Source organism: Ambystoma mexicanum, chromosome 2p (assembly GCF_040938575.1).
Source record: "Ambystoma mexicanum isolate Mex_15411 chromosome 2p, UKY_AmexF1_1, whole genome shotgun sequence".
In the NCBI taxonomy this organism is placed as follows: domain Eukaryota; kingdom Metazoa; phylum Chordata; class Amphibia; order Caudata; family Ambystomatidae; genus Ambystoma; species Ambystoma mexicanum.
The window spans coordinates 1064739684-1064766897 of NC_090923.1; the positions used below are offsets into that span (position 1 = coordinate 1064739684).

General features: G+C 45.7%; 1 protein-coding gene across 2 annotated transcripts in view; it reads left to right on the plus strand.

Annotated features, from left to right (window-relative positions):
• LOC138567114 (solute carrier family 22 member 6-A-like) overlaps window positions 1-27214 on the plus strand; it is a 107877-nt gene that overhangs the window by 8795 nt on the left and 71868 nt on the right. For both annotated transcript variants that reach the window (XM_069644998.1, XM_069644997.1), the window contains exons 2-3: window positions 23369-23472; window positions 26682-26836. In XM_069644998.1, the coding sequence (XP_069501099.1) occupies window positions 23369-23472; window positions 26682-26836 (259 nt within the window). The remainder of the gene's footprint in view (window positions 1-23368; window positions 23473-26681; window positions 26837-27214) is intronic.

Below are 27214 nucleotides of genomic sequence, written 5' to 3' on the forward strand. Positions count from 1 at the left end.
TCACAAACCATCTGGACATTCAAAGAGTGATACTGTTTCCTATTGCGGAACACCGCCTCAATTGCATGTGGTACTGTCAGCTCGACGTGGGTGCAGTCAACTGCGCCTATGCAATTTGGCATGCCTGCTATGGCATGGAAGGCCAACTTGGTGGCAATGACCTCGGGGAGGGTGCGGGGTAGGGCTATGTGTTCCGACACATGGCGCAACAGGGCATCCAGTACCTGTACCAGGACTTTTGAGAAACACGGTTGTGATATGCCGTGCAGCTCACCAACCGTGTGTTGATAGGTGCCAGTGCCAAGGAAATGCAGAACTGAGACAACCTTCAAGAGGGGGGGGATGGCGGTGGGGGTGTCAATTAGGCTGCTGATGTTGTCCTCAATCATGGCGGTGATGTGCATGATTGTTGCACGGTCCAGCCGGTATAGGGTGTGGATCTGTCCTGGGGTGAGGTTCCAGGGTGAGGCCCTGATGCGTGGTATTGGTGGCTGGCGGCGGGGTCGGGCTGGCTGGGCAATGGGGTTTGCCATAGCTGCAGGGTTGGCTGGTTGCCGCCTGCGCCTCCTCCGCCTACGCCTCCTCCTCTGCGCCATTGCTGCCACCATGTGCAGTACTGCCTGTTGGTTGAGTAGGCCCAGTCCCAGTGCTACTAGCCCTGCTGCCTGCATGGTTCTGTGTTGTGTTGGGCTGGGTGTGGCCCTTTTGTAGGCTCCCAGTGGCCTGCTAGGTCCAGCTGGGCTGATTTGGTGCACCTGTGCCCTGATTCAGTTCAGCCGGCAGTGTATAACGCCATGTTCGCGGTGGCGGCGGTTCCGCCACTGTGATCACGGTATTTCCGCCATTTTTTTCCCGGTATTTCCGTGTCCGCGCTAGTTGTGATGCTCACGGTGTTTCGTGTTGCCGGTAACGGAGGGGTTTCCGTGCAGGCGGAATTAAGGGGAACCCTATTTCCGCGGTGGCGGTTTAGGGTGGTGCTATTACCGGGGCCGCGGGTCATGATTGCGCGGACATGCAAACGGTGCCGGTATGGTTTTACCGGCAGTGTTAATTCCGGACCGGAGTACTTGTAATGAGGCCCATGGTGTTCTTATCTAAGTTGTAGGTGCTACACAGCCGCTGATTGTTTCAGTGGTAAACATAGATGTTAAAATATTTTACCACTACAGATCGAACATCAAAATACCAATCTGTAAAAACGGAGATTACAAATTGGCGCCCATGTGCAACCACACGATAAAACTGTAAACGTGAGTAGATAGTGCCTTCTGGGTAAAGGGGAAGAGCCTCAATGTAGCCACCTTCTTACAACAGAAACAATGATAATAACATACGTTAGAATGTGATAGCAGCCTTCTCAGATTGCTCTAATCACTAGTTAGCAGTACTGGGTAGCTGCACTAGGTACAAGTGTCCATATTTGTCCATTCAATTGTCCGTACCACAAATATCTTCAGATGCTGGCAGACGGTCCGGCGCTGCGCACAGCACTTGGAAAAAGCACTTCGAAAATGCGCCACATCTCTATTGAAGTCATGCAGGCCAGAAAATAATAAACAGAACAGGAACAGATGTACTAAAGCATGTTCCGTATACAAAGCAACACTGTTCGAAGCGCCAGGATTCACGAATGCAAGGTGCCAGGTTACAATGAGCAAAATGCACCTTGCAATTTCCGGTTGCCATTGTGACTCACACGCCTTAAGCCTCACTCCTTCCTTGCAGCTCACCTGTATCTATGGTTTCTGGGCAATCACATGGTCTTAAAGCATGGAAAGGTAACTGTCCAGGGCAAGAGGTAAACACAGTGCCTTAAGTGGCACCACAAAATGAGCCGGGGATCATCAAGGGAGCATGGCCTAATGGAGGGCGTCGCCTGATGGCCCGTTAGGCCACGCCCCCTTGATGATCCCCGGCCGAATGGTCTACTGGCACCCCTGCCAGGCAGCCTTTTGTAGAGATCAGCACCCGCTCCCCGGTGGGGAGCGGGTGCTGTTGTCTGCCTTTATTTTCTAAAGGCTTGCCTGGCAGGGTACAGCGCCTCGCCTATTCAGCCTTAATGGTGGCGCTGCCCAGGGGCAGCATCACCATTGAGGCTGAAAGGGGGAGACCGCTGGAAGCTGAGGCCCTTTCCTGAAGACTAAAAGTTCTGCGAATGCGCGGGAGCTTCAGGATTTAGAAAACAAGGCCTCTGCTTCCAGCGGCCTCACGTTTTCTCCATAATGGTGGTGCCGGGTCACGGTCATCTCTTGCTTGAATGGATGCCTCGCAGGTGCAGCGCCACCATTATGGCATTTTTCTGAAGCCTGAAGCTTTCGCACACGAGCGAGAGATTCAGGCTTTAGAAATAAAAAGCCTTTTCGTGTAGTGGCCGGGGCTGCCAGGGTAGATTTGTGGGCCCGGCAGGGCCCCGTCTGAAAACGAGATTTCGGAGCATGCTGGGGCCTGGCCTCGGCAGGCCCCGACCCACTTAAAGCCCTGGGTAAACGCATTGCAAAGGGAAAGCAGCCGATGCAGGGCGGCGTCCGCTGTGCAAGGAGTAGCATCAGGCATGGTGGCAGCAACGCAGAAAGAACTCTTCCTGCACCCCTCTTGACAATGGAGCAGGTTTTATGCATTGCGACTCCTATCCCTTCAATGCAAGTGGGTTTTCCTGGTCTGCCCACCAAGTGCTCTGCCTGCACCCCTCTTGATAAGGGAGTTGTTTTTTTAGGTATTGTGACGTATGCCCCCTTAATGAACGGGGATCTGCAGGAAAAGCTGAACAGTCAATGCAAATGCATGGTTAGAGACCTTCTAACACATGCAGGCCTCCCATGTTAATATTAATGTTAATATTTGTACCGCGCACTATCACCACTTGAGTGGTCCCCTGGCGAATCTAACACAAAAAAGAGGGGGTAGGTTAGGTGTGTTAGAAGGACAAAGTTTGGAGAAGAGCAAGGGAGCTGTGAAGTACTGTTGGCAGCTTCAGTTAAGTTAACACCGTTCGCCGACCATATTGGTGTGGTATTCGGTTCTAAGTCCATCATGTGCTGTTGTGTGGGGGTCTGTGTGGTATGTTTGTTGTTGCAGTCTGGTGAAGTGCGTGCGGGTTGCTGCGGTTTTAAGAGATGAGGTGTGTGAGGAGTGGTGAACTTTTAAATAATTTTTGAGGTTGGTTAGTAGCCTTGTTGTTAGGATAAATGCACACTCCTATTGTGTCTCCTTCGTGATCTAGAGAGGTTGTTTTCCTTTCAGTGATAAAGTTTCAACCTGATAAGGCTGTCTCATCTCTCTGTCATTATGTTAAGTCGGCTACATTTTGTGTTTACATCTTTGTATTGGCCACCCCTTTTATCCTAGTGAACTGGAGGCTTCCAGCCCTTTAAGATGAGTAGCAATACCCTGGAGATAGATGGGGATGGAGATTTTAATCAAACATTAATAATTCAGATGACACAACTAGCTTGGAAAAAGTTTGTCTGTTTTAATGCAAGTATTTAAAAAAGGGAGTACAAGGAACATCAGCAATCACTTGATACTCTAACTCTCAACCATTTCATAAAAAATCTGGGTTCTTAAACCCATAATTGGTCATAGCTAATGTGTTAACCTGCGTCATTACCAATGTCATCCTACGTGGCAAACTACCGAAACTTATCGGGAAGTGGGATTGGTTCTAATTGAATAACTAAGTATAGGTGTTATATCTGTATAGCTGTATGGAGTAACGGAGAAAAATAATTGGATAGTCAACAGTTGGGGCAACTAAGCCCTCCCTTCAAGATGGCCACTATGAACGTCACTAAATGTACAATGTCCGATTGGCTACACAAACTAGAGGACCCCCAACTAAGTGGTCCTTTAAAATTGGTTGGCTATTAACCCCGTCAGTAACTTTCCACCTACGTGAGCAGCATGCAGACCGAACGGCCAGGTGCGGGTGAGCGGGTGATACCAGCTTCCCACCAATTAAAAATATATTCAACATCACCTCGATGGTCCCTTGTCAATTAGTCCTTTGAAATTGGCCTTGAGTCTGTACTGTTCTCTGAGAAATTTTAAGGAGTATGGGTTCTAGCTGGCTTCCGTGCATAGGTGTGATGTTCTCATCCGTCCAACTTTCTTCCATCACGTGACTGGACACCACAAATTGATCCTTTTCGTGTATTTGATTTTATTCTTCAATAGTCCTCTGACGTCTTTTGCTCTGCTTGGCCTTCTTGAACAGGAGTTTCTGTTCTTTCATGTTTATTTGTATCCAATGTCAGCCAATTCCAGTTCTGATAAAAACCTTGACTTCGTGGCTCAGCCAACTCCTTAGCTGAAATATGTTCTGTTTAATTCAATTGCTTTTGTAACTGCAACAATGAATTGAGGCCTTCCTCGTTGTTCAGGACTGCTTTATACGTAGAGGAAACATTAATTCTTTATTTACTCCATATGTATCTATTAGGTATAGATATATATGTTGGCGCTTGCCGTGGTCTAACTATTTAAAAGCATTTTGCTAGCTTCATGATTGCTTTGCTGCTTGTGTTTCATTGAATCTGTACACGTTTAAACTAACTATCTTCATCATGTTTGTGGCATACGTTTCTTTATCTTGATCCCATGATGTTACTTATCCTTGGTACTTCTTTGTTCCTTGTAAATTGTCTGCCTCTCTGGTCTGACTATCATCTATATGGAGTCGATTCAGCTTCATATGACATCACCATTCATCCTGGTCATTCAGTTTCTTTGCTTCATCAGGAATCTCATTCAAATGGCCATCATATTGTCTTGGATGTAGGTATGGTTTCCTCAATGGATACTTCACCTCCCATATTCTGTTAGGTATAGGTATTCTTATGGGTACTGCACAGAGCGCTCTCTCTTCTCTTTGCTGGTTTACCTGCTCAGTATAGGTCAAATATTTTGGTTCATACGTTTCAGTTAAAGTAGGCGGGCCGGTGGAGTGTGGGTACTTGGCTCCTCCTCTACACTAGTTTCTTGTTGCTGCAACTTACTCCTTTTGGATCGATTTACTTGCCAACTACGCCCGTACCCTACGCCCTTTCTGAGTGGGTAAGGTTGTTGGTAGTGTTTAGGCATGTTAGCTGTTGTTCTGTCCTCATGGGGTTGTTGCTCGCATTCTGTTCCATCCATCATCGTCTCTCTTATTCTTGTAGGAGTTTCCCTTAGTTGGTCCTAGGTGTTGTCTGTGCCATCATATATTCTGTCAGTCTGTTCTTTGTGTTTCCTGTTTGATTGTTTTAGTTGTTTCAAGTCAGTGCCAGGTTTTTAGAAGTTTTCAAAATTTTAGGTGGTCTTTGGGGTTTCTTATTTCTTTCGGGCGGTTGTTCAAGGTTTTTGCGGCTAGGTGGGAGAGAGAAGAGCCCCCTATTTTTTCCTGGCGTATGGTTTTGGTTCCATGCAGATTTCATTGCTTGATCTAAGGAGTCTCGTTGGCTTGTAGTTTGTTATTTTCTTTTGCAGGAATTAGGCTCCCTGTCTGCTGATTGCTCTGTGTGTTATGCACATTGTTTTGAACGTGATACAATGTAGTGATGTGGTCTCTTCTGGATAGTTTGAGGAGGAGTCTGGCTGCTGCATTTTGGATGTTATGTTATCCAATATTTATACTGCGCCCATCACCACAGTAGTGGTCTTTTGGCACTTGGCCTTGTCTGAAAGGTGGTATATTTAAGCAATAAGCCCCTCGACTCGGTAATGCCCCCATGGCAAGGGTCCTATTGCTTAAATATTAAACCAAAGTGGTCACAATGCATCAGTCAGAAAAGAGTCACCTTTGGCAAGTAGGCGAGAAGTCCTTATAAGACCATGTATTGGGTCGTGTTTGGCTTCTTCTTACTCTAATATTTTTAGAGATTTTTCTATTTCTACTCAAGAATTGCTGTTACAGGGATTAGGAAAAGGTTCCACAATTTGCTATATGGATTGGTAGAAAAAAAAGTGTTCTACTTGGACATATAAAAAATAAACTACACACAAAAAGACTATTCCTTGCGAAATGTAGTTTTTGGATGTGTAAAATGTTTGATATGGTTGTAATAGTTTCAATGCTGCTCGAGTTTAAGGTAAAGAGAGAAAGCATAATCCTTTGCTTCTGTGTCTTTAATATAATCTTGACTTTCTATAATGTTAGTATGGGAAATCAGTATTGTCTCACTTTCTTTATTTTACCCCATCTCTGAATATGTTTCTCCACTGAATCATCATTGCTACATGCTGCTTGTTCAGCTGCAGAGTACAGTACACTTACTCTACTTCTAACTAGCCAAACAAATCTCCATGTTTTGCTATTTGTGAGAATTGACTGCTTAGTAATTCATGACATGCTTGATTTGTTTCTTTGTTTATGTCCCTGAAAGTGTGCACAATGCCACAACATTGCCTAGTAATTACCTACCATCCTGACATTTAACTGCTCCCTGCTCACATTTTGACTACTTATAATCATTGATTTTTCAAATTGATGATAATACTCGATTATTTTTATTTTTCAACTACTGTTGCACAATTACATTTTTAATTTTTTCATGTAATTTATTGGATATGATACCAAAAGGGTCCTCTTTATCTCCTATTCTTTTTTAATAGGGAAATATTAACATATAATAATAATAATATTAATATGGGATAAAATGCCCCTAAAGTACATTACACTGAGTTCCATGACCAAATAGAGAAATGAGGCCGAAGGCTGACTTCTTTTATAATGTCACACAACTCCAAGGTGACTGCCAATATACTATTTTATGAATGGTAGGGGTCCTTATAAAACCTGGCCACACACTGTCATTCCCTTTAATATCTCGTCTCTTACAAAATATAATTTGCTGATCAATATAATCAATATAGAATCTGTTCGGATTTAAAAAAGAAAAATGCAGCTCATAATGTGTTGCAGAAAAATAGTTCAAGTGGTTTAATACAATGTTTTGAAATTTTTCACAGTTTGTATTTCAAAGCATGTAATAACATGCAGATTCTTGCTCACGTGTATTCATTTTTACTTTTTAAATGTGTTTATTATTATTAGCGAGCAGTGATTACAACCATCAGCAAGACAACAGTGAATGTCCAACACTTGGGTACACGTGTGACCAAATGCATAGAAATGAAAACAGAATTAAGATAAAGGAAAGAAAGAAAAAGAAATTAACAAAGAAATTAACTCTCCTGGCATATTAACTAGGCTTGAGTACAAAATAAAGGAACTTAGTAGTTACAGTGACGGTAGTACATCATTTTAGGCACTGTGGGGTGGGAAATTGGCTGGCAGTAGAGTCAACTGGATTCAGGCTCGGGGGGGGGGGAGGGATAGATGCATAGATGCATAGAAAGCTCACATTTACACATGAAGAACGCAATGAGCAAGTATCGAGACGTTCACAGTGTCTTATTTTCTGATTGATGGAACATATTGAAAACAAGCATTTTCCAAGACTCGTAGGAGTCCCTAGGGGGATCGTCCATGCAGTGCAATGATCTAGCTCATACTCTTGTCTCGGCCTCACTGCAAATTTCAAATTCGCCGTACCACTGTTTGTATTGTGTCCCCCCAGGATATGGAAATGCAGTGTTTGGCAGGAATGCAAGCCAGATTCATACATTTAATAATATGTTTATATTTGCAGTTCCTGGGGTATGCACCAAGGAGGAATTCCATGGGCTCCCAATTATATCTACCAACACCAGCCATTTTGCAAGCCTGTTCAATGCGAGACCAAAAACCTTGCACTTTTATACATTTCCAAAACATGTGGATTAGGTCTGCATCATCTTGACAACACCATGGTGCAGAGCAAGTGTTTGTGAGTGCTAAATTTAGCAACTCTACTACGGGTCATGTATGTAGGATGGAGCATATTTATTTCAATCAGTTTGAAAGGAGCATTACGGGACACATTTTTAGGGAAACTGAGTATCAATTCCCATGCCTGTTCCGCAATTACAGTTCCCAGGTCTGATTCCCAGCGCAACTTCAATTTTAGACACCGGCCTCCAACCGTTTTCTAGGGCATACATTAAAGCCAGTAGCTCAGGCTCTTCCGGTTCAGCAGGCCACCCTCTCCACCTACGTCTAGCAACACCCACCACTTTCATGTACTGTAGGAATTGTCCCTTGGTTAGGCCGGTTCATTGGGCCAGGATATCCAGGTCACTAAAGCTGCCATTCTCGTACATATTATCCCACCTGGAAATACCCCACTCCTCCCAACACCTTGCGACCCTAAGATCATCCCTATTTTTGCGCAAATCAGCCACTATCGCGACATTGGGCGAGTAGGGACTGGATATTCAAAGTAGTTTTAACACCATAGAGCATATCTTCCTGCCCAGTTCCACTAGTAGTGGCAAGGAGTTCATGCAGTTAACCGGGAGCCACAGCATGTCATTAAGGCGAGCAGGGGCCACCAAGTTTTTGAGTAGCAACGTTTCAGAGGTGATGTCATCGTATTACCATTTCGTTACAAAGCTCAGTTGGGCCGCCAGGTAATAAAATTCCAGCTTGGGTAGTTACACACCGCCTTCTTTATAGGGCAAGCATAGTACCGTCAGAGCAAGCTTGTGTCGGGCAGGGCCCCATAGGAACCCTCTAATCAATATGTCTAATAGGTGAAAAAAGGGGGCTTTGATATAGTAATGGACATTTGTGAAGTAATACAGAAATCTAGGGAGAACAATCATTTTACTAATTGCTATTCTACCCATGAGTGAAAGTGATTTTGCCCTTATCATATCATATCATATCATATCATATCATATCAATGTTGAAAAACAAAAAAAGTAATTCAAATGTGTGATAAATGAAACCTTTTCTTCCTTATTTAAAGTTTGTGCATTGCAAACAATGCACTGTTTGCACTGTGGGCGGCTTCCACAGAGGTGGCTCCACATCGTGTCTGCAGGTGTCAGCAGGGGAAGCCAGTGAAACCAGTGGCCAGCCGTCAACCAGCAGCAACTCCCAAAGTAGGTGTGGCATGGGTGGGGAGTAGAGCAATCCCTCTACTCCAGAAAGCCCTGTTTCCATCCACAAACAACATTATTTGGGATGCCAGACAAAGATGTGCATGGAAGAGATTACTTCCCTCCCCATGTAATCCTAGACCTGCTTAGGGTGCGGGGGACTGACCTGGTTTCACCCACCATGTACTCACAGCTGTACTATCTCTGGCCAAAGTGCTAACAGTCCTACACTTCCTAGCCACAGGATCATTTCAGCATACCACAGGCATTGTGGGGCAGGGGGTATCATAGCCCACAAAATCAAGATGCCTCCACCAGGTCTTGCCCAGCATCCTAGCACACATGTGCATAGGCACATTCCCATGCACACTGCAGGCAAGGCAGAGAGTGTGCCAGGAATTCTATGCAGTTGCACAGTTTCCACGGGTACTGGGAGCCATCGACTGTACCCATGTAGCACTTCAACCCACCTCCGAGCCACAGAGAAATTTATCGCAACAGGAAACATTGCCATTCCATCAATATGCAGGTGATCTGTGATGCCAAGGAACACATCATGCATGTCAGTGCCAATTACCCAGGATGCATTCCGCCATATAACAAGCGCTTGTATCAGGAGCCTTCATAAACAGCTGGTGAGTCTCAACTATCACGCACACACACACCGTCACATGACACACAGACACACAAGGAATTGCAACATATGCAATAACAACCATTCTACTATTTGCAGGGGACAGTTCCTACCAGCTCTCATCATTCCTGTTGACACCCATCAGGAATCTAGCCACCCCAGGTGAGGCGCACTAGAACACAGCACACATATCCAGTAGGGTCATAGTGGGGCACACATTCAGAGTTCTTAAGTCACGTTTCCACTCCCTTGACCACTCAGGTGGTGTATTCCTATATGCAACCCATGCCATAGGAGTAGAGGTGCAGGAGGGCTCCTGCCCTCAAACACAGGCACAACCCATTCCATTACAAGGCCAACAGACTCAGGGACAGAACACACACAACCAGGTAGTATACACCTACTTCACATGAATACCAACCCTGGTGGAGCAATCACAGCAAAGCAATTATCCTTGCAAACAGGCAATTAAGCTCACCCAGCTTGCCTATAATAACACCATGAAAATGCACCTCTTACAAACTGTGTGTGCCACATAACACAAAAAGTACACAAACCACTGCCACAGTCATTTCAAGTGGAATACACAGTAACCATGTCACAGGCCCTAAAGCCAAACATAGTAAAGCCAGCCCGAGGCACAATGTCCCCATACTATGTGCTCCCCTAAGTGCTCCCCTAAGTGGGATGCATCAAGTGCAAAAAGGGGCTCACCTGACTGCCATCTTGATGATGTGTCCGTCTGCACCATTACTGCTGGGCCTGCTCACCTCCACTCATAACTGCCAGATTTGTGCTCCTGCAATAGGGAAAATAACATCTGCCTGCCCACCCACTTCACATGCATGTCTCTGATACCCTAAACATGTCACTTGTCTAATTATGAAGTAAAGTAGCCAACCACAGGATACACAAACAGAAAAAAGGCAAGGTAACACACCCCTTCATCAACAGCTCTTGACCATATCAATGGGAGAACATCAGCAACATTACACATGACACATGTCAGCGTCCGACATGCTGACCTCACCAGCAATGCACAGCATACTACACAGATGACCCACATGCATACTTGTCAACTGGATCTTCCACATACGTGGATCGTGACAGTCAGGTGTTTATCATGCCCATGCAACATGGACAGGGGTGGACTAGGAACCAAAAGAGGCCCTGGAATTAATACTCAAAGTGGACCCATATCACATTTCTACAACAATGGCAACCATATTCCCATGAGAAAATGTGGAAAAAAACAAACAAAAGAGGCCCAGGGTACAGAATCCTACCATGAAATTAACAGAGTTCCCGATAGGAAAGTTCACCCCAGTTCACCCCTGATCTTGAAGTGGCTACTCGACATGACACATGTCAGGAGACGGCATGCAAGGCTGACATGACAGGAGTGCAAATGTAATGCAACACGAAAAATGAAGCTACTGCATCAGCACACACCAAAAACATGTGCACAGGAACATCCCGAGGAGACGGTCTCCAAGCAGCAGTCGTGGATGTGCAATCAGTAACACAAAGCACATGCATAGCTGATCAAGGAGACATGCACACACAATTATGTAGGACAACTCACATCTTCATTAACAGTGAGCATCACCGAATCAACACCAAATCACATTATCCATGCAAAACTGATGTGTGCCACATCATGCCACAATTGGGATGCATATGTCACCAGCCATGAAAATGAATGACAGTGTACAAACTTACCTTGTGGTGCAGCAGTGGTGCTGTGAATCCCTCACTGCCTCCACCTAACACTGGGCTTCCACTAGGAGGGGCGGTGTCCAGCTGAGGAAATGGTTAGTGTGGAGAATTCTTCGGATCCCCCACTAAAACCCTACCCAGGCCAGGAGAGGGCAGGCCCTTCCTGATCCCAACCCTGGGGCTGGTGTACTGTGGGAGGATCACCTGGGTGGAGACCAGACCCAGGGAAATGGGGAGATTGTGCAGGGTGAGACATAGTATTTTTCCTTAAAGAGGATTACTGTTAACCCAAGATTAAAAGAGGAATTGGCTTATTGCCATTTCGGTACATCTCGATCCTGTATTAAGGGTAAAAGGGTAAAACCTGAAAGAGTGACTCCACTTTGTGTTGAACCCAAGAACCCAATCGTGTGTTCACCTAGAGTCCCATATCCTCCACAAAATCAAAAGTATTTTAACAGGAGCAATGAACATGTAATCATTTCTGTCCCTTCTGTCTCAAAAAGGATTAATCCTTATAATTCTTCCCTTAATAAAACCTGGGGAATAAAACACATTTTAACACCCTTTAAAGTAGTAGAGACATCGAATTTTTCTAACTCAAACTACAAGTCCCAGAACCCCTCAGGGACTGTAAAAAAGAAGTGGGCTCAAGAGGCAGGAAGGAGTCCAGGTAAGGCAGGTAAGCCTAAAGGCCTGCACCTGAACTTAATCAGCCCACCTAAGGGACATAAAAGTCTGCCCGAGAGAGAAGCAGTAGAAAGAAGCTGGGGCAGGAGCTGGGAGGTCGTAAAAGCAGAGGAAGCACAGCACTAAGCCAGCAGAAAACGAGGAAGTGTGACCACAACAGGGACGCTGGAGCAGAGAGGCACATTCCAATTGCAAACTCTGAGTTGGTCCAGTGTTCACAAACCCTGAATAGCTCTGACAGGACTGAAGAGAAAAGAACGCAGTAGGCAGACCTTCCAGGTGCACCTCATTGCTGTGTTTGCAGAGCTGAAGTTGCAGTTGTTCCTAAGGCCCGTGTGCAGAATGAAGCCAAAGGAAACTGGAGAGTGGGAAGTTCTCCCTTAATGAAGCTGGATCGCAAACACCCGTGCAGCAGCAGCAGCGTGTGGATCTCAGGAGTGGCGTAGTGGTAGCTGTGGAAGCAGCAAAGTTGTGAAGTCTCCCGCAGCCCACAGTATTTATAATTGGGAATCGGAAAAGGAAGCTCTGTACTCCTGAGAAGCAGTAGCTCTCTACCGGTAACTGTAGCCAGATTTCAATTGTACTCGTATCGAGTTATGAGCGAGTGAGAATCAACCGTAGAAGTGGGAAGTCTTTTAATAATGGGAAAGTAACACATGCTTACCTGAAACCCTCGCATATGATGAAAATCCTTTATTTCCTGAGAAGCAGTAATACGTTGTTACGGAGTAGTCGTGTGTCTCTGATTAACTCTGCCTGTAGTCGAAGCAAAGCAAAACTGACTTTCCTGAAGAGTTGCAATCATTTTTAAAGGTCCTCATGCCTGAGACTGTTTCCCTGTGTCTTGGAGGCTGAGTGCTGACCCAAAAGGTGGGAACCTGTCTTTATGTGAAGTGGCAGTTCAAGGATAAAACACAATTGCGTGCGCCTAATTTTGTTTTCCCTGGAAGCCATTTATCTTGCAACACATCAAAGGTTGAAGCAGCAGAACAAAGAAGTAGTGGAAGTCGAATGTAGAACAAGTGTTGTCCAAGCCCATACAGGGATCTCTATGAAAGCCAAATTCCATGTAATTAAGAACTGTACACTGGTGTTTTGAAGCTGATGCATGCGTTGCTTCCCAAGAGTATTCATCCAAAGTCGGGAGGAAGGCACAACCACTTTGGAGTAACTACTTAAGGCCAGGTGCACATAAGGCTGGGGAAAGGAGCTGTTTTCCTGTTCACCAAAGTTGTTTTTATCTGCATGGCAAAGACTTTCTGGAAATTGAGATAGTCTTGAAGCCTGAAGCAGAGTCTATGGTAGCTGGAAGACAGGTAAAGGGGCTGCCCTTTCTTAGGATATGGAAATAAGAATGCCTTGCCAGCCTGAGGAGGTAGAAGATGTCTTGTAGCAGCGCCTAATTTTGAAGTTGCCATTGTAGCTGTAAATTGCAAAGCAGTAAAAGTTGCAGCAGCAAGACTGCAGTTGTCAGTACTATTGAAGTTAAATGGAAGCTGTTCTCACAGTTATATTGCAGAAGGAAGTTGGTTGAGAGAGGAGTAAATCTCAAGTAAGAACCTCCTGACAAATTGTACATAAGACACCGCAGAATATAGAAGTGAAGAAGTTGGTGGCAAAGTGGAAGAAGATACTTTTGTCCAGGAAACTCCATTGGTGCTGTTAATTCTTTGTGGAACTGTAAAGAAGGACATCTTTCACCCGACAAAGAAGAGACTTTGACCAGTGGATTTTAATTGTGTGAACTTTCTGTTTCTTTGTAACTTTTCAACACTTTGGCTTAGACTTTTTGTTACTTGGGGAAAATGTACTTTTTTCACACTCTTGGGGGAGCACTATCTGTCCAGGACCACAAGAAGTCATCCCAGACACTGGGTGTTTGGTAACCTTATATTTATGCTGTATTTATGTTGTTTGAATGTTGACATTGTTTATGGTGAGGTTTAGCTTTGTGAATCCTAGGAGGTTTTCCCATCAAAGAGTAGGTTTAATTCGGATTTTTGTTATTTTTGTGCATAATAAAATGACAAATCTTAACTCAATACACTCTTGAGTCTCACATTAGTGACTCCTCACAGTACTTGGGTGCACATGCAGTTCTGAGGGATCCTCTCAGGGAGTGTGGGCAATGGAGGAGGCAACATATCTGATATAATATTGGACATTTGTTTGGACCAGCCAAAGGAGTGTGTCTGACAGACTGCACATAAACACATCAGTGCTTAATGGAATGGTCACCTATATGTGGGAGGATGTAGCAGTCCACAACACCATCTTAGGGGGCTCCACTTAGCATGGCCGCATATCCAGGCTCCAGTCCGAAATTGTGCTCACTACCATGAGCAGTTGACTCACTGCCCTCGAGAGCGCAATTGCCCTGACATGAGAACACAAAAAATAATTCAGGCCACCATGGACAAGAGAAAAAAAAGGATACAGCCCATCCTGGATAAGGGCAAAACTCAAATGCAGTCCACCTTGGACAGGGGTAAAAAACAAATGCAGTCCACTATGGACAGGAGTAAAAATCAAATACAGTCCACCTTGGACGGGTGTAAAAATCAAATGAAGTCCACCTTGCACTGGGGTAAAAATCAAATACAGTCAACCTTGGACGGGGAAAAACAAATACAGGCCACATTTGATGGGGCAAAAACAAATACAGTCCACCTTGGAAGGGGTAAAAAACTAAACAAAATACAAATACATGTCCACCCTGGAGGTGGGGTAGCAAAAAAAAGAAAAACATTGAAAAGATACATGCCCCCTCGATGGGCTCATGGACACCAGGGTGCATGAGAAGGGGTAGTGGTGGCAGGAGGATAGGGGTGTGTGGGGACATGGCCAATGGCATCCCCTTTTGAGAGGGATGCATGCATGAGGCCTCTAGTAGCTACAAGGTACTGGGGATGAATGTCGTGAGTGCCTAAAGAGTCATCATGCATGTTGACCCTTGAAGTCTCCAACTGCATGTTGAGAGATCGTCTCAAGGAATTAACCTCTTGGTGGAGGTTGTCACATGTGGCAACATTTCATCATGCAGAGATTGCCTCAAGGAATCTGTGTCTTGACGGCAGGACTCCCTTAAGGCCAACATGGGAGAGATGATAGCTCAGGGGTAAAGCGTTTGTCTTGGAAGCAAGACAACACGGCGCAACACAGAGTCGAATCCCGATCTTGCGCTGAGAAACCACTCGCTAGTATTAAGCGCGTTATAAATTAACTATAAAATAAATCTCGCCTGCAGGCATTTACTCTGGGATTCCGTGTGTTCATGGCAGGGTTCACTTAAGGCCAACATCTCTGGCTGTAGACATTAACTATGGGATTCCATGTCTTGACATTGGTATTCCCTTGAGGTCAATATCTCCACATGCATTGTTTCCCTCAAGGTGTCCATCTCATGCCCTACCCATTCACTTGCGTGATCTGAATGACACCTGGCCTAGTAGGATCATTGTATGTCTTCCCTCTGTTCCCCCCCCCTTGCCTCATGGCGCCTTGAAACACTTGTGTATAGGCGCATTATAAATGCCATATCATATCATATACCGCTTGTGACCCCTTGAGGCCAACAACTCATGCAGGGATTGTCTCAAAGCCGTACCATCATCACAAATTGCCTTCCTCAGTTGTTGCATGTCCTCCCTCCTCTTCTGTCGCAATAGGCGGAGTTCGGCAGTGTGAGCTACATTTGAGGAGATGGCATTTTCGCCCAGTTGATGGATATCCCTGGAAATCTCCTGCAGGACCTCGCTTGATTGGGAATTTGCAAGTAGCAACTCCTCCCCCCACTGTGAGTATCCAGCAGGCACATGTCCACCACATGTGCAGGGCCTACCAGGCTGGGATGCCGAAGCCAGGGTTTGTCACAGTGAGTGCACTGTCATTGGCTGGTGGTCTACAACCTTCTGACGGACACCAGCCTCTGCTGCTGGCTCCATGATGGGCGAAGGCAATCCTGCAGACACTGAAGCCACCACTGAGGCAGGGCTTCCCACTACCAGGCCCAGGGTCCCCTGACTCTCCTCCTCAGACTAAGCAGCCTCAAGGAGCTCTCTGGCATCCAGACTACCTAATGGTGTGCCCTCCACCATGTCCCTCAGTATGCCCTCCACATGAGATTCGGCAGCATTATCTGAAGAGTCGGTAGGCCAGCTGATGATTGACTGAAACACAAAGGGATTCCCACCAGGCACAGCACCCCAGGCTGCACTGGTGGATGGCTGTGCCTCATCCGCCTCTTCATCCTCCTCCACCTCCTCATCCACTGTGTCTTCACCTGCACATTATTCAGAGGCATAACTACTTGGCTGAACATGCGTATGTGAATTCAAATGCATACAAACACAATAGGGCCAGCCGCGCATACATCACACATTGAAACTTGGCACTCAGAAATGTGAAAGGCACAGGTGACTTACAGTCAATGTTCTATGCAATCATGTCGGTACATAGCAGGGCATGCACCAATCTACATATTGAGGCAGTAGGCGACCGTACATACATACAGACATGTATGGGAGTGGAAGGCCTAGCAGTAGACTGGTGGAGGTCTACGCCCTTATTGCTGAGCCCCTCTCTAGTTCAACCATGCGTACGAGCAGCATGTAGAAGTATCAAGTTTACTCCTGCTGGCCAAACCTGCTTGCAGGCATTAGTATTGCCAAAATTCCCAGGAACCACTTGCAACGTTGCCAGATTCATGCTTACCCAGGCCCACATGCATCTCAACTATTTGTGAGGAGAGTGCAAAATGGACATGACCAGTGCGCTTGCATGAGCACTGAACAATTGATACTCCTAATGTGGAATGAACGTCACTCAAACATCGCATGGCGAACCAGTGCAACTCCTGCCTGGAACACACCCTCATGCGACTTTGCACTGACAATGTCGCTCATCCATGTCCACTTGCCGCCAGGGCTAGTGAATGGAGTACTCTGATGTCGTCCACTGCTTGGTGTCATTCCATATGAGCCAGAATTTGTGTTCACTATGCAATATCTACAAGCATGACACTGTGAGCATGCAAGTCATGCAGGCCATTGCCACATATCGGTGTATTGCCATTGTTAAAAAATATGAATACAGTATTGTGAGCTGTGAGATCGATGTCAACCGCACACAGAGTTCAAACATCCACCTTGTAGGATGTACAAATGCAATACTCAGGATGGATCAGATGTACCCTGGACAACTGTACCACAACATTGATAGCATATCATGTGAAGATGGAGACGTATATGACATGCACACGTGGTGCCAACCTGATGGGGCTCACTGCTGATGAGTCCACTGGTGACCTCTTCCAATTAAGTCAGCTCATTCACATGTGGTGATCCACCTTCAGTAGCCTGGGCAGAGGACGCATTGGTGCCAAGCTTCTCCTTGGTGCATCGCATGAGGTCCCCCATCCTCTTGTGGACCTCTTCCTCATTACACCTCTTCTCACCACAGATATTGATGTGATATGTGACCTCCTGTCACATTCTCCACCACTGGGTGACAGGAAGGGCATTGCCAACCCAAGGATGCAGGTCGACCTGATGTTCGTCAATGTAATCAGTGAGGATCGTCAGCTCATCATCTGTAAAGCTCCTCTTCCTTGGTGGCCCCTTCTCCCTGACATCATGTGCCACTTCATAGGGTGTGGCCTGTTCCTGCTCTGCAGGCTGGCCGCTCCTTCCCATAGTGGGCTTTGGTTGTACAGGAGCACCTGTAGGCTCACCACCATGTTTAGCAGGTGGACCGTTCTTCTGCTCTCTTCCCCGTCCTCCTCCTCTCCCTTTCTGCAGAGCCCTCCCACTTATGCTGCACGTGGCATTCACTGCAAGATATACTCAAATATCAGTGCAAATGCTGCATTGACCCCCTAAAAATCCCTGCCTTCGTGCATGGCACAATATGCATATTGCACCCCCTAAAAATCTCTGGCTCCGCGCATGTCAGGAAATGCACGTTGTGCACACTAAATAACTCCACCCCTGCGCACACCAGGAAATGCGCGTTACATCCCTAAATGGCTCCGCCTCCATGCACACAAGGGGTGCACATTATATAGCGCATTACGCATGTAGGCTTGTTGCGTGTGGTGCATGAATTACGCATGCAGGGCCCTTCCTCTGATTTTCACACTGCTGCCTCATGCATGAACAGGAGACACCTGTTCCTTCATGTTACTCCTGCCTTGTGCCATATATTGCTTCCTCCAGCCATATTTTGCCTCTAAACCACAACATCTCCTGCTGCCTGCTAGTGTGTCACTGGCTGCTGACCACTGTCACTGCTTTGGAGTGCCTGGCATTCCCCCCCCTAGCCTGTTCTCCTGTCAGGCTCTGTGACCACCTCATATGCCCTATTAGGAATTCCACACCTCAAAACCACCACCACAGCTCCACAGCACATGTCGCCAGGCCCAGCTTCATCCCACCAACATCAGGTGCACCATGTCCGATCATCAACCAGCACCCCCAAGGTGAGGCTGGTGGCTGTCAACTTCACTGCTATAGAAGTTGGCCACCTGGGTGAGCAGGTGCCTGCTCATTCTGATGCCGCCTTTGATCTGCAAAATCAGCGTAGGACATGTGGGCGTCAAAAGATGTGGGCTGACATCACGGCTGCCATCAATGCAGAGGGGGTGGCAGTCCATACAGTGGACCATGCTAAGAAGTCCTGCGATGACCGCAGGATCTGTAGCCAGGCAAAGTTGGCCCGGGAGGCAAGTGCTTCCACAGAGGTTCACTCTGCAGGCCCCTTCTGGTGTCACCCATTCACCCCGCGTCCTGGAGAGGATTAACCCAGCTGTCCATGCCCAAGTCCTTTCCCTGCAAGAACAGATTCTACCTGCTGGTGAGTACCCACAGGGTGAACCTTTCCACATAGTTTGTGTGTCCTGCATGGGTATGTATGAATTGAGCTAGTATGTTCTTTTCATGGCACGTGTTTTGCACAATTCTTACCCGGCATGCAGCTCCATGCTGATGCTGTGAGTATGTGATACAACACACCTGTGAGGTGGACAGGTGTAGGGATGAGATCTGTCAGCTTTTTGTGACAAATTATACTCGTGTGCATGCAATGTGAGATGCTGACAGCAAGGCCTCAGACAGGAACAGTTGCCAGATTGAGATGCTGTGGGCATGGGAGGTACATTCATGCACACCGGCTCTATGGGTCGTTCAATTGTGTATGATGATTGTATCATCCCCACTCAGCAGCTGAGACAGACACATGTGGCAATTTAGTGCATTTGACTATCTCGGGAGACATTGTGACCTGTCAGGCCACTGAATGAGAAGCCATACATGGTATGTCATCATGGCATTTGTTGGGTTCGGGAGCGACAGCATTGCTGCTTGAACCTCAGCAACGGGTGCATGTACATGTTGCATGCTTTCATGTTGGACTGTCAGGGTGCACGTTGCTAGATGTGCTACGGGTACATGCGGCAGGTGTCCCTTCCATGGCCCTGCGCAGGATACACTTGGGTCACTCCTTCATGGTATTGTGATCTGCAGTGAGTTGTTGCAATGTGTATGTGGCCACACATCAATGTGCTATGTTCACATGTGCATGTCTCATCATTGTGACTTGTCATTTTGCTTTAACCTGTGAGACTGGAGTCATTCTGATTTCAGAGCATGGGCCTGAGTGTGTGAGGCAGTTGTTTTTTGACTCATGCTGACAGCATGCTACTAATATTACTGAGAGTACACATACATTGGCACTTATGATTGCTACCTATGTTCTTTGTTCCCTTTTCCAGAGTTGTTGCGTCTAGCGAAAAAGGGTACAAGCTGTGCTGTGGAGCTGCAACGCAGGGCCGAGTCCTCCAGAAACAGGCACAGACCCCAGGCACGCCAAGTTTCTTCAAACTCTTCTGAAGATGATGTGCCTGGGGAGCATCCCATACATCTGGCAACACCTGGGCAGATGGGCTGCCTCTTGTCACAAATGGCCGGGGATCTCTCTGGACAGGCCACTGCAATGGCCCCCTCTTGCTCCCCTCATCTGTGCCCCAGTCAGTATACATGCATTTCGCTGACTTATTTTTGGTCGTGGTACTTTTCATTGCCGGATTTTACATCGCCAGAAATCCCGTTTTTTAATTTTTTTATTTTGGGGGGTGTTTTGTTGGGGTAGTGGTATTATTATAATAGTAATGAGGGAGTGTGGGGGGGGGACCCCCCCATAATAAAAAAAAAACAAAAACAGGGTTTCTGGCGATGTGAAATCCGGCGATGAAAAGTACCACGACCAAAAATAGGTTGGCGAAATCACGTAGAACCGCCCCAGTCATCCTCAACTGAAACTTCGATGTCAGCTACAACCCTGGCCTCCTATGCCCATGTTCCACCATTGGCTAGTCTGGGTGTGCTGTGTCCTGGTGGAGGTGGAAGTCCATTCCATGACAGATGAAGTGGTCACTGAGCCTGTCTAGTAACCTACAGGGGAACAGGCTGTGGAGGAAATCCAGTCACTTGAGGGCAGTGCAGGTGGAGCAATCCCCCTATGCAGACAGTCATCCAGTCGGCCAGAGTACCTGCACTGCAGACATATTGCGAGGCAGCAGGAGATGGTGACAGTGAGGAATCAAATCCTGGATGGCATTGCTAAAAGCAGGAGACAAGGAGGCGCGCATATGGTGCAATTGTGGCAGGAGGCATGACGGTGCCTGCAGGCGCTGGTGTCAGCCCAGGTGCAGTTTGTGAGGCAACAGAAGGATGAGAGGCATTGGCCACACGATGCAGCAATAGCAAGGGTCAGGGCCGAGGTTGAGGAGAGGTTGGCACAAACGCAGGCTGCCATCCTGGAGGATTCTTGCATGGAAGTCCAGGAGATTGAGTGTGGGATCATGGAGGCCCTGCAAGCCCTTCAGGAAACAATGGAAGCTCTCCTGCAGGAGCCGGAAGTGGAGGGTGAATCAGCCACTGAGGCATAATCACAGATAGACATGGACTAGCCCACTGACTCCTGTATATAGTTGTGTGTCACTAGTTGTAGGTTTCCTTTTGTTATATTTATTTTTCCAATAACTATTTATTTGTTTGTATTCTTGTACATAGTTTTGCATCAATACAGTTTACTTTTGTTATTGAACACCACTGTTTGCCTTCTCTTTGTCCATGTGCAGCTTTTCTTTGAATATGCTATCCAAATAAGAATGTCATTTGGCAGTCATATCAGTTTAGGGCACACTCTGTGGGTCATGCTGGTACTGGCCTCTTTGCTGGTGGACATGTGTGCATGCTTCATCTGAGTGTGATGTTTAGTATGCTTTAATGGCCAATGCACATATGTGGCCAATGGTAGATATGGTGAAATGACATGTTTGGAGTTGCACATGTTTGATGTATTTATCATTCATACCTGTTGTTTGGCTACTTTCATGCTTTGCAGTACAGGCATGTTGGTCATTATTGTACATGGTGTGCATGGGTGTGTCTAACATGTATGCTGTGGTTGGCATGGCACTAACTTTGTACATGTGTTCATGGGTGTTGGGTCATGTTGTGGGTTGTTTGTGGTAGAAATGGTGAGATTACTTTGATTGACTTGCTCATATGGCCATGCGGACATGTGTTTCACTAGTAGGGTAGAAAGCACTGCAAGTGTGGAGGTGGCAAGGGATGGTTGCCTGATGCCATTTATGGTGTAGGGGCATTGCATGTTTGCTGTCGCTGTATCGGTGTTGATTGAGAATGTTTTGGATGGTGTGTCTAATGGTGGTGATGTGGGGAGACATTTGGAGATGAGAGGTATGTTTCATGATGATGTTTTCGGCCTCTCCTTGAGGATGGATACTCATTTGTTCAGGTGTCTGGCCAGATGTCCCATGGAGCGGGGATGTCTAAGGTATCTGTTGGCAGCACATTCACCTGTGGCCATTCACTTCTCAGGATTTCTGTTTCATGGACATTGTGATCCTTTATGCTACCACAGCATTTTGAGTGGCCCTTTGGCACTTGGGTGTCCATGTGGATGTACTCACACTACATGAGCATTGCTTATTGGAATTGAGGATGAGGGGAATGGATGTGGTCGCTCTCTTATTCACTGGCCTACACACCTCACATGTGGACTATGTCACCTGAATATCAAGCAACAAAAGTGTAGCTGCTGTGACGATTTGGTTGGCGTTGCTGTGCAGCTGAGTGTGATCATGGACGAGATCACTGTCCTGGATTCACCATCACTGCTTCCAAGTGATCATGTTGCAAGCAGATGTCTGCCAGGTGTATTTCATGAAAGAAACAGGCCAAATGAGTTGAGGGAGGTAAAGGCTCCACAGTGAACTGGACCATAGGTGTTCATGATGCATAGCTGCCAAGTGTTGTTGGTGTTACAACGATCATGAGGCTGAGGCCACCATTGTACTAAACAGGGCCTGCAAGCCTGTTCGTCACCTTGTAGGGACAGTGACTGGGTGTGGCTATCCATTAGTGTGATTGTACCCTTTTACGAACAGATCATGCGTGTGTGCCAGCATTCTGTTTTATCTGTCCAGCAGGATACAAGATTAGTAAATCTGTGGGAGTCCAATTGTTTTGTCCCGACGTGCAAGGGGTTCGGGGGGACATCTAGTGAGCTGTTGTCATGCAAGTGTTGTAGCCAAGTTACATGGAAGTAGATGTGCTCTAGTTAGGTGGACTGGGGATTCATCATGGACCTCTGTAAACAAGATGGTTCAATGGATTTTCTGTCAACCATTTCATATTTCATCCAACTCCTGGTGTCTGCACTCTGCACTGAATGCATTTGGGGTGCTTTATTGTGATGTGGAACCATTTTGGGGCAAGTACTCTGTGGGTGAGGAGTGGCCGTGGAATGATGCAGATTGCGGGTGCAGTTTAGAGGGATACGTTGGTGCTGCCTTAAGTTATGGGTTTGGCGTGCAGATTAGTGGTGGTACTGGGACAAGGACTTGTCGGTCACGAGAGAGGAGTGGAAATTATTTTGATTGCTTGTAAGTAATCTTTGATAACTTTTTTACATATACAGCACAAAGGTTGTTCGATAGCTGCAGGTACTACTCATTTTTCTTTGCGCTGCAGGTGTATGTGTGCATTTAATTCCATGAATTGGCTCTGAGCACTATTCTTTTCGGCCGCACAATGTTCTTGCTTGCGGTAATTACGTAGCGCAGACTTATCACTTTTTTGGTAAATTAGGCCCTCTACGGTCTCCGATGAAACGATCAATGATTTTCAGTTCTGCCACATCCCTGCCACCTGTCTCCCCATCCCTATGTTGCTTTCCTGTTCCACTAAAGACACAATTCACATGTTACATGCAATGTCCCTATGTAATTATGCCATCTCACTTAACATAGTCTTCTTTCTCTTTTTCTCACTCTTGCAGTGGGACCTGGTGTGCGATTTCCGCCGTTTTCAACAGATGGCACAGTCCATATACATGGCTGGCGTGCTGCTGGGAGGTGTGGTTTTTGGGGGTCTGTCAGATAAGTAAGTTTCCTCATGGTGAGCTCCAATTTCAATTTGCAATTGTTCTCTGAATATCACACCCGCTTTCAGATAGATTCTAGCACACCCTGTCACCCTGTCAAAAGCAGCCTTTTAAAAAACATTAAAATGGCTACCTATCTTGCTGTCACCACATATGTATCCTGCAATTGTATGCAAGAGTTTATATTAGCCTAATGCCAAAGGCCATCTTCATGTCCTCAAGACATTAATGCAGGTAGATGCTAGGCAATTGGGAAATAAACAATCAACACCAGCCTGTCTCATACAAGTCCAGAAATGAGTCTTCTTTGAAATTAAAAATATTTAGTTGAAAGACATAATTTTAAAAAGCTCTAGACTATGATATAGGTTGTATTAAATATTAGATATATAATTGTGAATAATGACTAATGATTTATTTCATCATGGAAACTTGCTCTTTTTTAAAAACTTTGTTTTTCACCAATATGGGCCTGATTCAGGAAATTATTTGCGTGTAAAACGGAAACTTGCGTGCCATTGTGCCTGGGTATCCCCATTCGTCAAACAGGGATTTGCGTGCAGAATAGTACGCAAATCCCTGTTTTACACGCTAATACTTACATGAATCAGGGCCTAATTGTTTAATGTGTTTTCAAAGTATACTTCTAAAATAAAAAGTAAACTGTTGAGTACTGAAAGTTAAACAGTTCTATCATTCTATAACCGAAATATTCAAGCTGCTAATATAACAACTTCAAGTGTACAATAACTGATTCTGTGATAGAACCAAATTGTTTAATTCATATTTAAAAAATGTCCAACCATTTTTTAATCACTCATAAAACAGGTACAAAATACACTCATAAGGTTAATAGATGTCGTGTTGTCCAAATGTCCAACATATACAAGGCCTAATAATAAGTACAAAGACCATAGTTTCACAGCTCAATTTCAATACCTCACCGCCTACCGGGTAATGAGGCCCTGTGTCTGTATCCCTACAGCCCCCCTTCCCAGCACTTGTCTGCACTTACCTCGCACTTGCCACCAGCTGGCCCTTGTTATTTATCCTGTATGCTATAACCCTGTACTGCACTTTTCCCTCTACCTTTCCCCCCTGCACTTTTCCCTTCCCCTCTACCCTTGCACTTGCATGATCTGAATGACACCTGGCCTAGTAGAATCGCTGTCTGTCTCCCCTTGTTCCCCCCATCCGCCTCGTCGCGCCTTGAAACACTTGTGTATAGGCGCGTTACAAATGCCATATCATATCATATCATATCATATCATATCATATTATATCATATGTCACAAAATTAGCTACACCTTTGATCTGCCTCCACTATGAACTGCTAGTTAGTCAGAGGGAAATAAAGCAGCAACATTTATCTCATCTGTGATTTCATGAACAAAACTATGCACTCACTCTACCTATTATGGGACATGTAGTGTCAGTAGAGTTACTCCCGCACAGTGCTCAGTTGAACTTGATTATACTCCTATTTCTCATAATCAAACAAAAATGAATAATACTATTGGGTGTTAGTGTCATTCTACTCGTGACTGGGCCTCATTACGGGTCTGGCGGTAGCCGTGCCGGTAAAACCGGCAGGTAGCAACTGGACCCATAATGGATTACCGGCACCTGACTTCCCTGTGCCACCGGGCTATTCCAAGTCCGGTGGCCTGGGAAATCAGGCGCCAGTAAGTTTGTTAGTCCCCATTCCCATAGAGTCCAAAGAATGGGGACACAGGAGCACCAGCAACATTAACAATGGTGCTGGGGCTCCCGTGAGAACTCTATGAGCGGGTCCCATCCTGCCCTGCCCCATCCTGCCCGGCAGGTCTGACCCTGGCAGGTGGGACGGCACCTACCAGCAGAGTCGTACTATAATGGTCCGGTAACAACGGTGCCAGTAGGCTTACTGGCACCATTGTTAACAGACCTGCACAGTCATAATGAGGCTCAGTGACTGTTATTTTTGGTGGCTGGTACCTAGCAACTCAAAAACGTTATAGGCTCTATCTATACACCCTTTCATCTCAGATAAATGTAATTATGCACTCCATTCTCAGTTTTTCACTCAAAACCTATGCAGCTTTAGGTTTATAAGAAAAAGAAATAGAACTCCGAACCTGCACCCTTATCGCTTGATAAAATGCAATCTCTGCCTGTTTTGTAATGGCCCCAGCGATATAATCTCATCATTTTTCCTGTTTCTATTCTGTTGCCAGAATATGTACACTAGCCATGTGTTGCCCATTGTAGGGGCATGAGACTCAAGCACCAGCCATGCGTTATTTTTGTTGTGATCCATCTCTGTGCGCAACACATGTCATGAATCACATTAAATGTAATCTTCGTAAAAAATCTGGGTGGTCATTTTAAACAAGAAGCAGTGTGCCTCTCTTTGCCTATTTACGGTGTCTGATAAAGTACGACTGCAAGAATCATATATGATAGGGTTAGTTAAACATCTTATGTAGGATAGGGAAGCCACCAAAAACAATTCTCCATACACTGCGGAGTGCCCATCCACTGTACTTTAGGGCACAAAATATGTTACACCTACTAACCCTACTGGCCTTTCCAGCCCACCTGAAAGAAATAATAAAATTGTGGTCTGACTTCCTACTTTTCACAGCCTGTGACCCAATTTTTGTGATGATGTAGAAACCAAAGTAGATGTGAATACTTTTATTTAAACAGTTTCTCAGGCGGTCTGGAAGTCTAAAATTGGTTTCTGAGATAATCACCGGATCAGTCTTATTTTTCAGCAGCTTAATTGTCTCTAGGAGCTTTGATTTCAAATTCCAGTATGTAATTTCTCTTAGCTAGTCATTTCTTGATTGTCCCTTGGACATTGACTTCAAGTGCCCGAATGCACTATTTCTTCTCTTTCTTATAGCCATTCATTTCTTGTACATCCCAGGGACTTTGATTTGAAGCCCCAACATGCACTATTTCTAATAGATATCAGTTTCTTGAATGTTCAAGGGACTTTGAGTTAAATCCCAACATGTCAGGTGTGTTAAGCAATTGATCAACTCTCTCCCAGCATACCTGTCCGTTTGGACTCAATGGCTTGTCTGACGGTCACCTGGTCTCCATTTGACCATTATGCCGATATTTTAAAAGTATGCCGCCATGTAATAGTTTGCCCCCAAAGGCTTGCAGATCCTACTTCCCACACTTACTGACGTTCTTATGTTCCTTGTCCCCTCAGATATGGGCGTCGGGCCCCACTCATCTGGTCCTACATGCAGATGGCTGTGGCAGGGTCATGTGCTGCCTTTTCACCAAATTTCATCTCCTACTGCATTTTCCGATTCCTGACTGGGATGGCCTTGTCCGGAATTATCTTGAACGGCGTATGTCTAAGTAAGTAGCTGTCACACCGCGGACGGAAACAATTCAACGCAAGGTTCTAAATTTGTATTTGTATTTGATGCATTGTAGATGTATGTAACCAACAACGTTTTCCAGTGAATAGCACACCTTTCTCCAAAACTAGCTGTGGGAAGGATTGGTAATTCTTTCAAACAGCATATTGCTGATCATGGGAAATACCCATAATCATAACTTATGTAGTTAAATGGCAACCTCATGAATAAAGTGCAGTTTTTAGATGAGTTCTGCCCAACTCAGGGTTGACAATTCTTGATTTCTTGGAATAGAAATACTCACCCATTCAATGTAGAAAATCCATGAATCTGGAGGATATGATTTTAATTTCAGCACATACTGCCATACTGCCTA